General features: G+C 45.4%; 1 protein-coding gene across 3 annotated transcripts in view; it reads left to right on the top strand.

The window, feature by feature from the left end:
• Positions 1-14,542, top strand: part of TRAPPC10 (trafficking protein particle complex subunit 10) — a 584,087-nt gene that overhangs the window by 328,696 nt on the left and 240,849 nt on the right. For all 3 annotated transcript variants that reach the window (XM_085620787.1, XM_085620788.1, XM_085620789.1), the window contains 2 exons: positions 2,061-2,201; positions 3,913-4,025. In XM_085620787.1, coding sequence (XP_085476913.1) covers positions 2,061-2,201; positions 3,913-4,025 — 254 coding nt within the window. The remainder of the gene's footprint in view (positions 1-2,060; positions 2,202-3,912; positions 4,026-14,542) is intronic.

A 14,542-nucleotide genomic window follows, 5' to 3' on the forward strand; every position in this document is an offset into this window, starting at 1 on the left:
TAGACTCAGATAAAGGTGGTGGATTGGCCTTGTGAAGGAGAAATGGTCGCCAGAATATGTTTTTTTGTGATTCTTCGCTAGTCTGGTTTATATATTGCCTGGCAGAATATGAATTCTCCTGGCATTATCATCAAGTTTGTCAATTTGGCTGGAGAGGAAGAAAGATTTTAAAAGGCTACATATATATTCACCCTAAAAAGTCATGAGGTACAAGAACTTTTTTGTAAATGACATAATGAGAAATTATATTTTTCAAAATGGTACATTTGCTCCGTTTTCCACTATTAGACCAATTCAGACATTTATTGAGATGTTATTGATGATCTTTTCGGAGTATATTGGGAAAATAAACTTTTTGGGCTCAATCTTATCCATACTTTCACTGGTAACAGTTTCCATTTGTCCCAAAAGAGACAAATTCAGATTTATCAGAACAAAAGACAAAGTGAGTTATTACCAATCTTCCAGAAATCCATTAAAATGTCTTTAGGATACAGTCTATACAATCGTTCTACCTCGTACATAGTAAAATATTGACTCTCGAATGATTTACATAACGTTTAAAACAGTGCTCACAATGCATTTAAGAAGGGCCGATAATGCTCTTCTCTTCGGTACTGCACTCTGTCTTCCACTCGTTAATATCAGTGAGCACGAAATAGCATGTCAGTGTTTGTTTTTCCTGCTTACCTAAACCTTTCTCAAGACAAAACAAACAAGCACACCCTAGAAATGCAATTGCTAGGATTATCTCTCTAGAACTTGTACATATACAAACGTATGGTTTTAGAAAGCTGGTACGTGTAGTCAATCATATTCTGGAAGGGTGGGATCTTTCTGCACCGGCCCGCCTCGTGTTGTGACCGTAGGCATCCCAGTATCCATAGGGCCTTCAGTCAGAAGGGGCAGAGCAATTGGAATCCTATAATTTTACAACGGCAATATAGCTGCATAATTTAGGATATTCCATATTATTTACCATTCGCAGATCCTACGGATTTAGGAAAAACCAAATCTAGCTCAAAGAGCTCTGAAGTTACGTATAATGCGGCCTGAAAAAATGTGAATGCTGCTTTAGATAGCCGTTAGTAGCTACCTACTTTTCATTATGTGACTAGTGCAACGCAGATCTTGGCGTGTCCGCATCATAAATGTTGTGGTCTGGTTGGCAGTTCATGCGTTTATGCAGCAGTCCTCTGGAGATGATTCTGATCTCTGAAATCTTTGGTTTCATTAGTAATTTCAATGCCTGTTAAATCTTGATTTTCTATTAGCAGCTATTTATTTGTGAAATGCATGCTTCCAGCAACCTCACATTGACCTTCAGGGATATATGTTGGAGCAAACTGGCCTGGCCAGAATAAACCAGATACATAATTTATTGAATGGAGATTACATGTAGGTTTGTGTTTTCGTATGAGCAATATTTGGTATGTTTTTCATAAAGCAATATAGTCATGTGAAGAAGTAGAGAAGTGTCCAAGGTCAATAGTAATACAATGATATTCTATGTTTTATTACATGAATCAACTCATTATTATAAACTGAAGATCTATATTTCGTAAAGTATTGATATTAGTTTTGTATCAAAATCTAAGAGCCTTAAAATAGAGAATAATTTTAAAATAATTTTAAAATAATTTTAAAATAATTTAAAAAAGTGGCAATAGCTGAGCTGCACTGTTTGGCTATGCGTACACTATACACTGAATCCAAGTGCCGTATAATTCAGACCAGTCAGTTTGGTCTTGCGTTTCTCATAAGTCCATTGATTCTGACCCTGGGCCTTGCACTTCATGACATTTAGAGACGCTAGTAATCCAGCATGTGCTGCTTTCTCACTGCCAAGTGTGCAAGCAATGGCTATTCTCACCCCTCAGAAGCTCGCTAGTAATAGTTTCCCCTTTGTTACACACGTTACAGATGTTACGTGTCTGTAGTGTTTGTAAATTCCATCCATTCAAGCAGCCCACGGTATATCTAATCATTTCTTTGCGCTTAACTTGCAACCAGGTAACATAGTGTGGTATTAATATGAACAATTCTATCTTTTTTGACAGGAGGAAAAAGGCTCCTCAAAAAGCAGAAGCTTACCTTCAAGGAGCTCTGAAAACCTACCTGGCCGAGGGCTGGGCGCTGCCCATCACGCACACAAGAAAACAACTTGCCGAATGTCAGAAGCAACTTGGCCAAACTGAAAAGTATCCTCTTTGGAAATCTTCTGTTCTTCAATCCCCAAAACCTCTAGTTCAATCACAAAAATCGTCCTCTCTTTTTGTAAGATGAGCGCTTCCCTACTGGTTGAAATACGAGAAGCACAAATCCCCCCTTACTCCTATTTGAGAAGACGGACTAATCAAGCCGCAAGATTTTGCCTCCGCTTTCATTGTTTGGCAGTTTCCTACTCCCCCTTACTGTACTCCTCTTTTTTTTTTGCATTGTATTACATGGGCATTTATATAGCGCTTATTACCGTGGATGAGACATTGAAGCGCTTTGTGGGAGGTACTGCGCTATTCTAAAACCCAGTGTTCTAAGTTAATTCAGTGATTATTGGTTTCAGTAATGCGTACTCAGATTGTTCCATGTGTGTAGGCTTGTTTCTCTGAAGTGATATTAATGGCACCTAAGCATGGTCAGTTAGCAGGACATGTGTGACTGTATGCAGTGCAGCTGTGGGGTGATAGGATAGATGAATTTAGATGATAGACATCTAACAGCCATGCAGTGTGTAGTCTATCCATATGACGGCTTATTATCTAAGGGCTGAGAGATGAGCAATAAACATTCAAACCGGGGGCCGTGCATTCCGAATCAGAGGAAATCTGCTGAGTGTAGGTCATCCATGAGTAGATGGGTAAGGAGAGCGGAGTTACAGAAAGAGTAAAAGGTCCTTCCTAATCACAAGCAGGGATTGAGGGCTCTGTTGTGAAAAGAGGCCTTTAATGGGCATCATGCACATAAGAGAAAGAGTAAGTGGAAGTGAAATGAAAATATATAGAGCTCACTACTCCTATTTGGGGTGCTGAAGTACTTGACTGCACGGGTAACAAGTTGCACTGTGCAGGATTTTATTTGGAAGAGTGTAGCTGTTTTCTTGGTTTTTTTGCAGTATGAGAAGTGTTTCCATCTCATGTGTGACGGCCACAAGGCACAGTTATCGTTTTACTGGATGCAACGTTTACTGGTTCGATGGATGACGAACTGTGAGAAATACCTATGCACAGTTCATGGCCCGTGGTATGCCGGCAGCTATAATGAGTTGTGTTGGTCTGTTTATTGGTGTACGGTTTATTAATCCATTTACTTATCTTAATTAGAATTCAAGCTAGCAACGTAAGAGTTGGAGGCAATACTCTGCTGCCATGACGTTAATTCTCCAGTCTATTTTATGACGATTAAATACCCTGATACTGGCTGGATGCACAGGCATTTGTATTGGGTACCGTAACACCCTAAGTTATGCTAAAATGCAGACTGTGGCAGGTAAGGCAAGTCACAACAGCTTTACAATTGCATTTTACTAAGTTGCGATTATTATATGGGCAGACTTTGTAAAAGGAACAATAATAAATGTCTATTGAAAGGTGATTAACCTGCATATCCTAGGTGGTCTGTGATGGACTTAGGTTCTCATCGCTCTGCTCACTCATGTTCTGCTTTTTCCCCCCAGCTCCTACTTTTGGATTCCTGGAGTATTTTGTTTTATACTTTCCAACAATACCTGGAAGTGTTAGATATCCTTCTTCTGGGCCTCTTCTCTTATAATTTCCTGTTCTCTCTCTCTCCCCTCTCTGCTGGTAGGAACGTATTTGTGTGCTCTGGCACATCAAGAAATGTCCACCTAATCTACTTGTACTAATGTCTTTTTTTGGATACATTCTGTTTATTTCCATTAACCTGGCGCATTAGCTATCTTCAGACTAGCAGTCTCTTAGCTGGTGATACTCATCTGACGGAGAGTGAACGTGCTCACTTCTGTTCGGAAATACTCAACTTTGCCAACCAGCATGCTCATAACCAAGGTAAGTGTGATGTTGATCCCTCGTCCTGAGGCAGCTTAGTGCCAATATACATGTAGTTTGTTTTGCTTTGTGCGAATCCGCATTACGTAGAATTAATGGTCAAGAGTTTTACATCTTACACTTTTTACTTCAGAGGTCCAATTCCGGGGAAGACCCAGATGGCTCAAGTGCATCGCTCCTTGCACCTGCACCTCTGCCTGTGTGTTTTATGTTGCTGCCATGTGCTGATCCTGAAAGCAGGCTCTGGTCTGGCCCAGAAACTCTCAGGGGGGCAGGAAGCACAAGTAAACTCTGGCCAAGCACCACGGGCGGGCTTAGAGACACAACTGACCGAGTAGGAGTAGTCCTGTTTTCTTTCGTTCATAAGCGTGGAGATGGCTCCCTGTGTGCAGGATCTTGGAAAACATTTTATAAACTGCAATGTTTCAATTTTAAAATACATTTTGATAGAAAGAAAATCATACTTATCTAATCTGTTGCATACTCTGTATTTTGATTTTTAAGGTAAATACAGTTATCTTTAAAACTGACTGATGGAAAGTGGGCTATTGGTTGAGTGGGATGTAAACCTTCTCAGGCAGCAACCATAATCCTTTTCCAAAAGTCGCTTAATTAACCTGTGCTTAACCCTCTGGTAGCTTGGCACAAAAGCAGTCCCGCTTAATTTAGAGGCAATGTGTCAAGTATTTTGTGCAGCACACAAACGGTAATGAAGTGAAAACACAACACAAGAAAAATCCCAAACCAATTTAGAAAATTTAAGACCAAAATAACAAAAATCTAATCAGTGTAACTGGAGATATTGAATTTTAAAGGCTTAGATAAAAATAGCACCAAAAGGCGCAACGCACCTCCTGAGGGTATCTGCTCATGCTGGACCAGATCAAAGTCACAAATTCAGGCTGGCCACGAGGGAGCGCAGGGCCAGGTTTGACCTGGTGAGAGTTGTACTTTATATCCTTGGTGCGAGGTCTGCGTGGCCTTACGAGGCTTCGTGTCATCCAGCGTCTGTTCCGATGAGGCTGTACAGCAAGGCTTTGCATCACTCTGTTTCACTTCTGATGATGCTTTCGATGTATGACGATGCTCTGCGTATCTTTGTCGCTTCGAGCCAGATTTAATAGAACCTTCAGTTGGGCCAGGTGGTGGTCTGTCTGCCAGCTAAGGGTCTAGGACTTGGAGGGACACCTCTTGGGATCAACAGCAGCCAGCAGTGCTCAGGCAGATCCAGGCCAGCTGGGCAGTTGCAGGGCGGCCTCTAGAGCTTATGTCCCTGTAGCTCAGAATAAGAGGTCAGCCAGCTGACCCTTGCAGTCACTCTGGTAGACTTGTGTTCAAGGAGATGGTCCTCTCTCTTTAAAGCTGCATGACAGGCCTCAAGCAGGAGGGCAGTCCTCTGTAGAACAAGGTAGGGCTCAAGCAGCATAGCAGCCCTCCTGTTAGCAGTCGGGCAGTCCTCTGAGAAGTGAGGCATGCCTCAAGCAGCAAGGCAGCCCTTTGAAGTACAAGGCAGTCCTTCGGATGTCTTCCACAGGTCCATTAGTGCACTGAAGGGTAGGCCCACGGGTCCAGTATTTATACCTGGTACCATCCTTTGAAGTGGGAGAAATGTCTAGACTTGCCCCCTTCCCAAACGCACATACACCTAGTTCTGGACTTTCGTAACTTCCCTGTCCGAGCTCCAAGGGGTCTAGAGTGACAATGAACTGGCTTATAGTGTGCTGTGGCAGCCCCTTTGAAATGTAAGTGGGGCAGGAAACAGCTTTGTTCCTGCCATCCTGGCAGGATGGTGCATCCTCCTAACACCTAGTCCCCCCTTTGTCTCATTGTCTGGAAGGAATACAGAAAGGCCATCAGCCAATTGCAACCAGTCATGTGACCCGGGACATAGGCTGCAGGCAACAAATGGTTAGGACAAGGATATATACTTTCTAAAAGTGGCATTTTCAGAATTGTGACTTAAAATACACATTTACTATCAAAGAGGGCTTTAAATTTCAATTCATTTGAGTGTATACATGACATCTTGCTGCTCCCCAACAAACGTTATCACATATTGAATGTAATAAGGTAACACAATGTTATCCAATGGGAGAGATAGACCTTAAATTAGTGAAAAACAAATGTAGGAGATTTTCACTACTAGGACATTTAAGACTTTAATCAATCAAGGGCTTCTATAGCGCCTCTACTCACCCGAGGGTTACAAGGTGTGGGGGGCTTGTCCCTCTGGGGGTAGGATCATTAGAAGGGCCAGGCCTTCTTGAATTGGATCAGCAACGCAAATTGCCTGAGGTGGAGAGGCAGGGTGTTCCGGGTCATGGCGGCGAGGTAGTGGAAGGATCTTCCTCCGGTTCTGGTCTTGTGGATCCTGGTGAAAGAGGCTAGGGCGAGCTGGGTGGAACCGAGGTGTCTGAAGGGCATGTGGAATGCGAGTTGGTGGTTCAGGTATGCTGGTCTTTTGTCATGGAGAGCTTTGTAGGCATGTGTGAGGAGCCTGAAGGTGATTCTCTTGTTGGCTGGAAGCCAGTGGAGTTGTCGGAGGTGTTGGGAGTACATTTCCAACATTTTACACTGCACCCTGTCCTATGGGATTTTTAGGGCCTACCTTAGGAGTGACTTATTTGTATTGAAAAGGAAGGTTTAGGCCTGGTAAAAGGATTATTTTCAGTCAGATTGGCAGTTTAAAAACTGCGCACAGGCTGCAATAGCGGGCCTGTTCAATGTTTTAAAAGGCTAAATAAATGAGTGATACAAAAAGTGCTGCAGGCCCCCTAGTAGCATTTCATTTACAGGCCTTGGGTACATATTGGACCACTTTACTAGGTATTTATAAGAAGATTAAATGCGCCAATTGGATGCAAGCCAATTTTACCACGTTTAAAGGATCGAGCTCATGCACTTTAGGACTGGTTAGCAGGAGTAAAGTGCACCGAATCTTAATGGCAACAAAAACGAAAATCAGAAAATAGGAGCGTGAAGGTAAAACGTTTGGGGATGACACTGCGGAGAGGGCCAAGTCCAATGCTGACAAAGGAATCTTTCTGACAGAAAATCATAATACTATTTAGAAAAGTAAAAGCAAAGCATGAAATAATGCAAACAAGGCACCAAAGTGCAATTTTAACTTTTACACTTTAAGCAAAAAAAAACTGCAGTGTCCGGTGCAGGCTTTAGGTATTTCAGGTTTGCGAAACGTGCTAAAGTAAGTTGCATGCCCTGTACACTCATACTATCTAGTATTAGAGGCAGATGTTGCATGTTTTTTCTTTCTTTCAAAGAAGCAGTTTTGGTTTCAAGGTGACTCATGATACCCTCCCTTCCCCCTGTAATGCACTCAGGCTCAACCTTAGATTGTTTTTATTCCACCAGTGGCTTGGGACGTTGTCTTTGAGTTCTCTGTTACCAAAGATGAAAACTTCCCCACTGAGACACCAGGAAGCTCACTTTTAGGATCCTCGGACCTTGTACAGCCATCAATGCTTGAGAGACAAATCATACTGAAAAATCCAGGATTGGTCTGACTTGTGTGGAGTGAGGTTATGGAGAAAACACCCAACTGTAAAAACAAGTTTCTTCGGTCAGACCGGCATCGCATCAGCAACATCTGCCTCACGAGGGACCATGACATGTCTGCTTGTTTGACCTGTAAAGATTTTCATTATGAACAGGGATGGACAGTAGGCACATTACAGGACGCAGCGCCAAGGCTCCCCTGAGCAGCCACCTGTTCTGTGCATCGAATGCACTTATTCTGATGGCAAATGGGGCTGGTCCTCTGGTAGACCCATGGGAGATGGAGTCCCAAAAGATGTATTTTCCAATCTTCTATATGTTTCTCTATGAAACGCACCCACAGGGCTAAGAACACACCTATGGCTTCACACACATCTCAGACCAAAGTTCTTCCCACCAGGGATTGACTTTGACCAGGACATCGGCTTCAAAGCAAGGAATGGCCAGAGAGTGCCATAACACTGACTTCGAACCACTTTTGAAGATATCTCAACTGTTGATGCCACCCACTGCTCTGCAATTCAAGAATCCTTAAGAAAAGATCTAAAACAGAGTTCCCAACTTAAAATGCCACCAGTCGCTTCATGGCACCTTAACATCGTCCTTACAAGACATTTGGAGCCTTCATTTGAACCGCTACACTCTTGTCCATTGTTGTTCCTTGCCTAGAAAGTGGTTTTCCTCGTTGCTATCACTTCCCTCCACCGGTTAAGTGAATTGCAAGTTTAATAGCTGAGAAGTCATTTATCCCAGTACAGAAAGGTCTGTTCCTCCTTAGAGAATGTATGGACCCTATTTCCATGCAGATGGCAGACCACTTATCCCCTATACCTCGGTCTTATCAGAATTCAGTTGGAGGCAGTTTCCTTCTATCCAGTCTGCCACTTTGTTGAGTCAAGAGAGTTGATCTTCAGAATCAGTTGTGTTCTGCATAACACCTGCTGGATACATTGATAGAGAGAATGTCTGCCAAAGGATCATCATGTGGATACTGCAGGAAAGGTTTTGGTATTTCCCTAAATGAAGGCAGATAGTCTGGCTAAGGAACAAATCCACTCCACTTCTGCCCTTTTAATCCTAACACTGTCCAGCCTTTCCAGCATTGTGGCATTACACCCTGTATCCAAGGCTGCTGACAGGCTGAATAAGATCAATGCGCAGGGCCACCTTGATCTAATATAATCCGAAGACCATTGAGAACAGCAACAGGTGCAACCCCGGTTCCATGACGAGGCCGGAACTTTGTGTGAAAGGGATTGAGTCGAGTGCTGGACTTCTCAGTAAGCTGCACTCGCAATTAAATGAGGGGTAAAGCGAGCCTGCTTCAGGTGAAAGCTGGTTAGGCATGTGTAGACAATGTCCTGTATCTCAAAATGATATTGGACTATTTTGTTACTTTGTTCTAATCATTGTGAATATCTCAGTTGCTCCTCTGATGGAGAACAACATTGCTTCCTTTTTTTACGTGTGTCTTCTATGAACTGATACGTTCCTAATGAAGAGTGTAGTCGGAGTTTAGTGGCTCATATCCTTTCTCAGACCTTCCCATCAAAATGAGCAGCACAAACAAACACTGGACTCTGTGTTATTTGAGCTCTGTGCTTCATTAAAGTGCTTGTTTGGAATGTACTCCCCACAGCTGATGCCAGGCTCCACTAGTCCCTTTTTCCCCCCTTGTACATGATTTAAATTCTGTTCTGGTCTCGTATTTCAATTTTCATTGAATTCAAGCTTTAAGTGTTGCCTCTTCTTGGACATTCTTTCTGTGCTACATTCGTAGGATCCAGACATTCCAGAGAACTGATATACTAATTAATTGTGGCATCCTGCATAGATTTGGGTGAGCACAGGCCTTACAGTACAGCTGCTTCCGCTGGCTTCTGATTCTACGGCCCGCCTTGGATGAGCACAAGCCTTGCAGTACAGCTGCTTCTTATTCTGTGGCCCCTGCTTCAAGAAGCACAGGCCTCACAGTACAGCTAGTTCAACTGGTTTCTGATTCTGCTGCCCCGCCTTGGATGAGCACAGGCCTCACAGTACAGCTGCCTCAGCTGGCTTCCGATTTTACGGCCCGCCTTGGATGAGCACAGGCCTCACAGTACAGCTGCTTCAGCTGGTTTCTGATTCTGCGGCCCCGTCTTAGATGAGCACAGGCCTCACAGTACAGCTGCTTCCGCTGGCTTCTGATTCTGCGGTCCCGCCTTGGATGAGCACAGGCCTCACAGTACAGCTGGCTCAGCTGGTTTCTGATTCTGCGGCCCCGTCTTAGATGAGCACAGGCCTCACAGTACAGCTGCTTCCGCTGGCTTCTGATTCTGCGGTCCTGCCTTGGATGAGCACAAGCCTCACAGTACAGCTGGCTTCTTATTCTGTGGCCCCTGCTTCAAGAAGCACAGGCCTCACAGTACAGCTAGTTCAACTGGTTTCTGATTCTGCTGCCCCGCCTTGGATGAGCACAGGCCTCACAGTACAGCTGCTTCAGCTGGTTTCTAATTCTGCGGCCCCGTCTTAGATGAGCAAAGGCCTCACAGTACAGTTGCCTCAGCTGGCTTCTGATTCTGCGGTCCCGCCTTGGATGAGCACAGGCCTCACAGTACAGCTGCCTCAGCTGGCTTCTGATTCTGCGGTCCCGCCTTGGATGAGCACAGGCCTCACAGTACAGCTGCCTCAGCTGGCTTCTGATTATGCGGTCCCGCCTTGGATGAGCACAGGCCTCACAGTACAGCTGCCTCAGCTGGCTTCTGATTCTGCGGCCCCGCCTTGGATGAGCACAGGCCTCACTGTACAGCTGTTCCAGCTGGTTTCTAATTCTGCGTGCCCAGCCTTCAATGAGCACAGGCCTCACAGTAAAGCTGCTTCAGCTGGCTTCTGATTCTGCGGCCCCGTCTTAGCTGAGCACAGGCCTCGCAGTACAGCTGCCTCAGCTGGCTTCTGAATCTGTTGCCCCGTCTAAGATGAGCACAGGCCTCACAGTACAGCTGCTTCAGCTGGTTTCTGATTCTGCGGCCCGTCTTAGATGAGCACAGGCCTCACAGTACAGCTGCCTCAGCTGGCTTCTGATTCTGCGGCCCCGTCTTAGATGAGCACAGGCCTCACAGTAAAGCTGCCTCAGCTGGCTTCTGATTCTGCGGCCCCGTCTTAGATGAGCACAGGCCTCACAGTACAGCTGCCTCAGCTGGCTTCTGAATCTGTGGCCCCGTCTTAGATGAGCACACCTTGGATGAGCACAGGCCTCACAGTACAGCTGCTTCCGCTGGCTTCTGATTCTGCGGCCCCACCTTGGATGAGCACAAGCCTCACAGTACAGCTGGCTCAGCTGGCTTCTGATTCTGCGGCCCCGTCTTAGATGAGCACAGGCCTGGCAGTACAGCTGCTTCAGCTGGCTTCTGATTCTACGGCCCGCCTTGGATGAGCACAGGCCTCACAGTACAGTTGCCTCAGCTGGCTTCTGATTCTGCTGCCCCGCCTTGGATGAGCACAGGCCTCACAGTACAGCTGCCTCAGCTGGCTTCTGAATCTGTGGCCACGTCTTGGATGAGCACAGACCTCACAGTACAGCTGCTTCCGCTGGCTTCTGATTCTACGGCCCGCCTTGGATGAGCACAAGCCTCACAGTACAGCTGGCTCAGCTGGCTTCTGATTCTGCGACCCCGACTTAGATGAGCACAGGCCTCACAGTACAGTTGCCTCAGCTGGCTTCTGATTCTGCTGCCCCGCCTTGGATGAGCACAGGCCTCACAGTACAGCTGCCTCAGCTGGCTTCTGAATCTGTGGCCCCGTCTTGGATGAGCACAGACCTCACAGTACAGCTGCTTCCGCTGGCTTCTGATTCTGCGGCCCTGCCTTGGATGAGCACAGGCCTCCCAGTACAGCTGCCTCAGCTGGCTTCTGATTCTGCGGCCCCGTCTTAGATGAGCACAGGCCTCGCAGTACAGCTGCTTCAGCTGGCTTCTGGGTCTGTGGCTCAGCCTCCACTCTCAACAGTTCTATTACTTCTCTAGGTATCCTCCTTGATCCCAGAATGCTTTGCAAGTGCAAAAAAGAACAGGAGATTAAACATGTCAGTTGCATACTCTAAATCAGTCCCGAATACATACTTCTGCTGATGAAACTCCACAGTGAAGAGCTGGAATAAGAACTAGTTCATAGGCATGTTTAGTTTGCATTTTGAGCATTCTTAGTCTTTCCTTTTCAGCCAATGCATATAACTAAAAACAGACAACCCCCTAAAGTGCCAGCTCCATTTTTGTTCTTATTCTTCATCTTTCCTCCTCGTGAGTGACTTGAGAGTGAAGAAGAGGTACACACAGTCATCACAGGGGACAGTGGCTATAAAGTAGTTTTGTCTTGTAAAGTTTTGTTGAATTGTGATATTCTTCTTTATAACAGACCTCGGCACGAGTTCCGCACTTCTATAAATTTGGTTTTAGTAATGTGGGCTGTAATGGACATGGAGACCAAGGCATGTGCTGCTCTCACAGTGCTTCCTGCTGGTCTGAGATGGAGCTGGTTCTGCTGCTTCTGTTAGCGGCAGCCACCCACAAATATTGTTTCTGATCACACCCCCTTGGGAGGGACTTGGAATAGCTGTTAGTAAGCCTTGTTGTGAGTGCAGCTGAAGGGACAAAAGCCCACAGGGAGGGTATGGGAAGAGTTGCACTTTCAGTGGCCCTCCAGCTGCGGGTGTTTTTAAACTCATACAAACACCTACACAAGTTAAATGTAGGCCCTGCCCCTCCACTGGCAGATGGGTATTTTACCTAGAGTTCTTCAGCTCTGGTCTGTCACTAGTGTATCATTGGTGTGAAATAAAGGCACTGAGTGCCTCAGACACTGTGCACGTTTGAAGATCATTTTGGAAACTGCTTGCCTATTGATTGAGTGACTGAATTGATGCAGCTGATTCTTAAACATTTCTTTTAGAGGTCCACTGCTGGGCTGCCCTTCTGGAGGGAGATTGAAAAAAGGCAGGTTAGTTTCATTGTTGTCTGGCAGTAAGGTTAATGTTAAACCTAAGTGACTCTGCCTTACCCTTAAAGAGAGAGGGTCCTGTTCTACTCTTGAAGTAACATCTGCTGCCTGGGGTAGATATTACTGGCAAAATATTACATTTTGGGGAAAAGGACTGACTTCAAGTATTGGTGAAGCATAAAGGCTTGGGTCGGATAACACCTCGGTGTTAGTGACTGTACTAGTCAAGATTGATCAAGGGTTAATACCCAGTTAATACTTGGAGAGCCAAATGCAACACTTATTGATCAGATTCAGATTGCTGGTCAAGACACGAGCTGCTAGGACCAGGCTTCTCTCTGTACCTTACAAACTTATTCATATTTTGCTGCTTATTGAGGCTTGCAATGGCGAGGACAAGTGCTCATGTTTTTTGGAAGGCATTAGTGATAGCCAAGTAGGAAGTGTGCTTCATACCCCTGGCAAGATCACAAAGCACCCTGACGAGGGTAGGTGTACCGGCCCCCTTTCAGAGTGTACGGATGCATTGGGAGGAGGCATGCATCGGGAGAGGGCGGTGCTTGAGGTTCAGAGAAGCCCTTTAAATATGAAGCAACAACTTGGAAGCGGCACAGATTGTGCACATCGCTTTGAAGGTGATGCGTCTTGTTACTAGCAGCCAGTGTAATGAACACGGTCTTGGTGAGAGGTGTCTGAATGGGGAGAGTTGATTTTGAGTTCTGCAGCAGCATTATGAACGCTCTAGGGCGGGTTCGTCTGCGCCTGTCTGCGGCCGATCATGGCTGAGCTGGGCCCACTCTCTTGGACCCCACTCTCTTGGCCCCCCCCGTTAGCCAGATTCTATATGTTGGAGCTGCCTTTCTTTAATATCTGAACGAAGGTCAAGGAATTGGTTTGCAACCGGCTGCTAGTTATTGCCAACAGAACCCCCCCACATGTGAGTACCTGCCCAGCATTTTGAGACATTGTTATCACTTTAACCCTTGGCTGGAGGTGGGTTTATCAGATAAAGGTAACATGGGGAAGAGGAAAGCTGCACGCATGCGCTCCCCGCAGGGTTCAAACCATGGAACTCTTAACGCTTTCTTGGTAAAATCGGTGGGGGCAATCACAAAAGAAATAGATATGGCGGAGAGGCTACTTTCTCTGGACACGGTAGGTGTAGTGCCTCCTATGCTGGGTGAGACCCTGGGATCAGATATTGAAAAATTATTGGTTGGAGCAACTGGTGAAGCACTGGAGAGTTTGGGGGACCCTAGTCCAAAGTCAGAGCAATATCACTCTTGGGCACAATACACGTAACAGGGCCCGATTGACCCCATTCATAGTGCAAAATTGAGTGCACACGCACCTAAGAAACTGCAGAGAGTGAACAGGAAAACTAAACCTGCAAAGAAAGGGGTGGGCGCAGCTATTATGGACTTTGAAGAATTATGGGCTCCCATGAAACAAAAAATTGTGGAAGTACGGACTGCTTTACTGAAAACCTTTTGCAAATAAATCACTGAAGTCTAGGATGAAACCAGGGTCACACTTGCTAAAGTTGATAATCCACTGGCTCCCCTTATTCCGGTTTCTCAGACGGCTGTTTTGTAGCATCAGGCCATTAAACTAACAAACCCCCCTGCAGTGGTGCAAAGTCTCAAACGAAGAAATATCCAGAATTAAGTAAAAGGAAGTTTAATCTTCAATGGCACAGTACCATTCCAGCAGCAAGCAGATCAAGAATGACAAGGTTCTGGTTCTGTTTAGAACAAAATGGTTACAAGTGCCTTGTGGTCTGTTCTCAAAACAAAACTAGCTCCCCAAACATAGTTGTGGAAATGCTCCACTGCCCACACACAAGCTAGTAACTCTCTCCCAATAACGGCATAACGCCTCTCTGTTTCGTTTAGGATACGGGAAGCGAATGCTACGTTCCACTCTTCTTTTCCAGCTCGTTGTGACAACACCCCCTAAACCATACAAACTTGCGTCTACTGTAATTATGCACTTCTTATTGATACAGTATGGTTTTAAAGTGGGGGCTG

Source organism: Triturus cristatus, chromosome 8 (assembly GCF_964204655.1).
Source record: "Triturus cristatus chromosome 8, aTriCri1.1, whole genome shotgun sequence".
Taxonomy (NCBI): domain Eukaryota; kingdom Metazoa; phylum Chordata; class Amphibia; order Caudata; family Salamandridae; genus Triturus; species Triturus cristatus.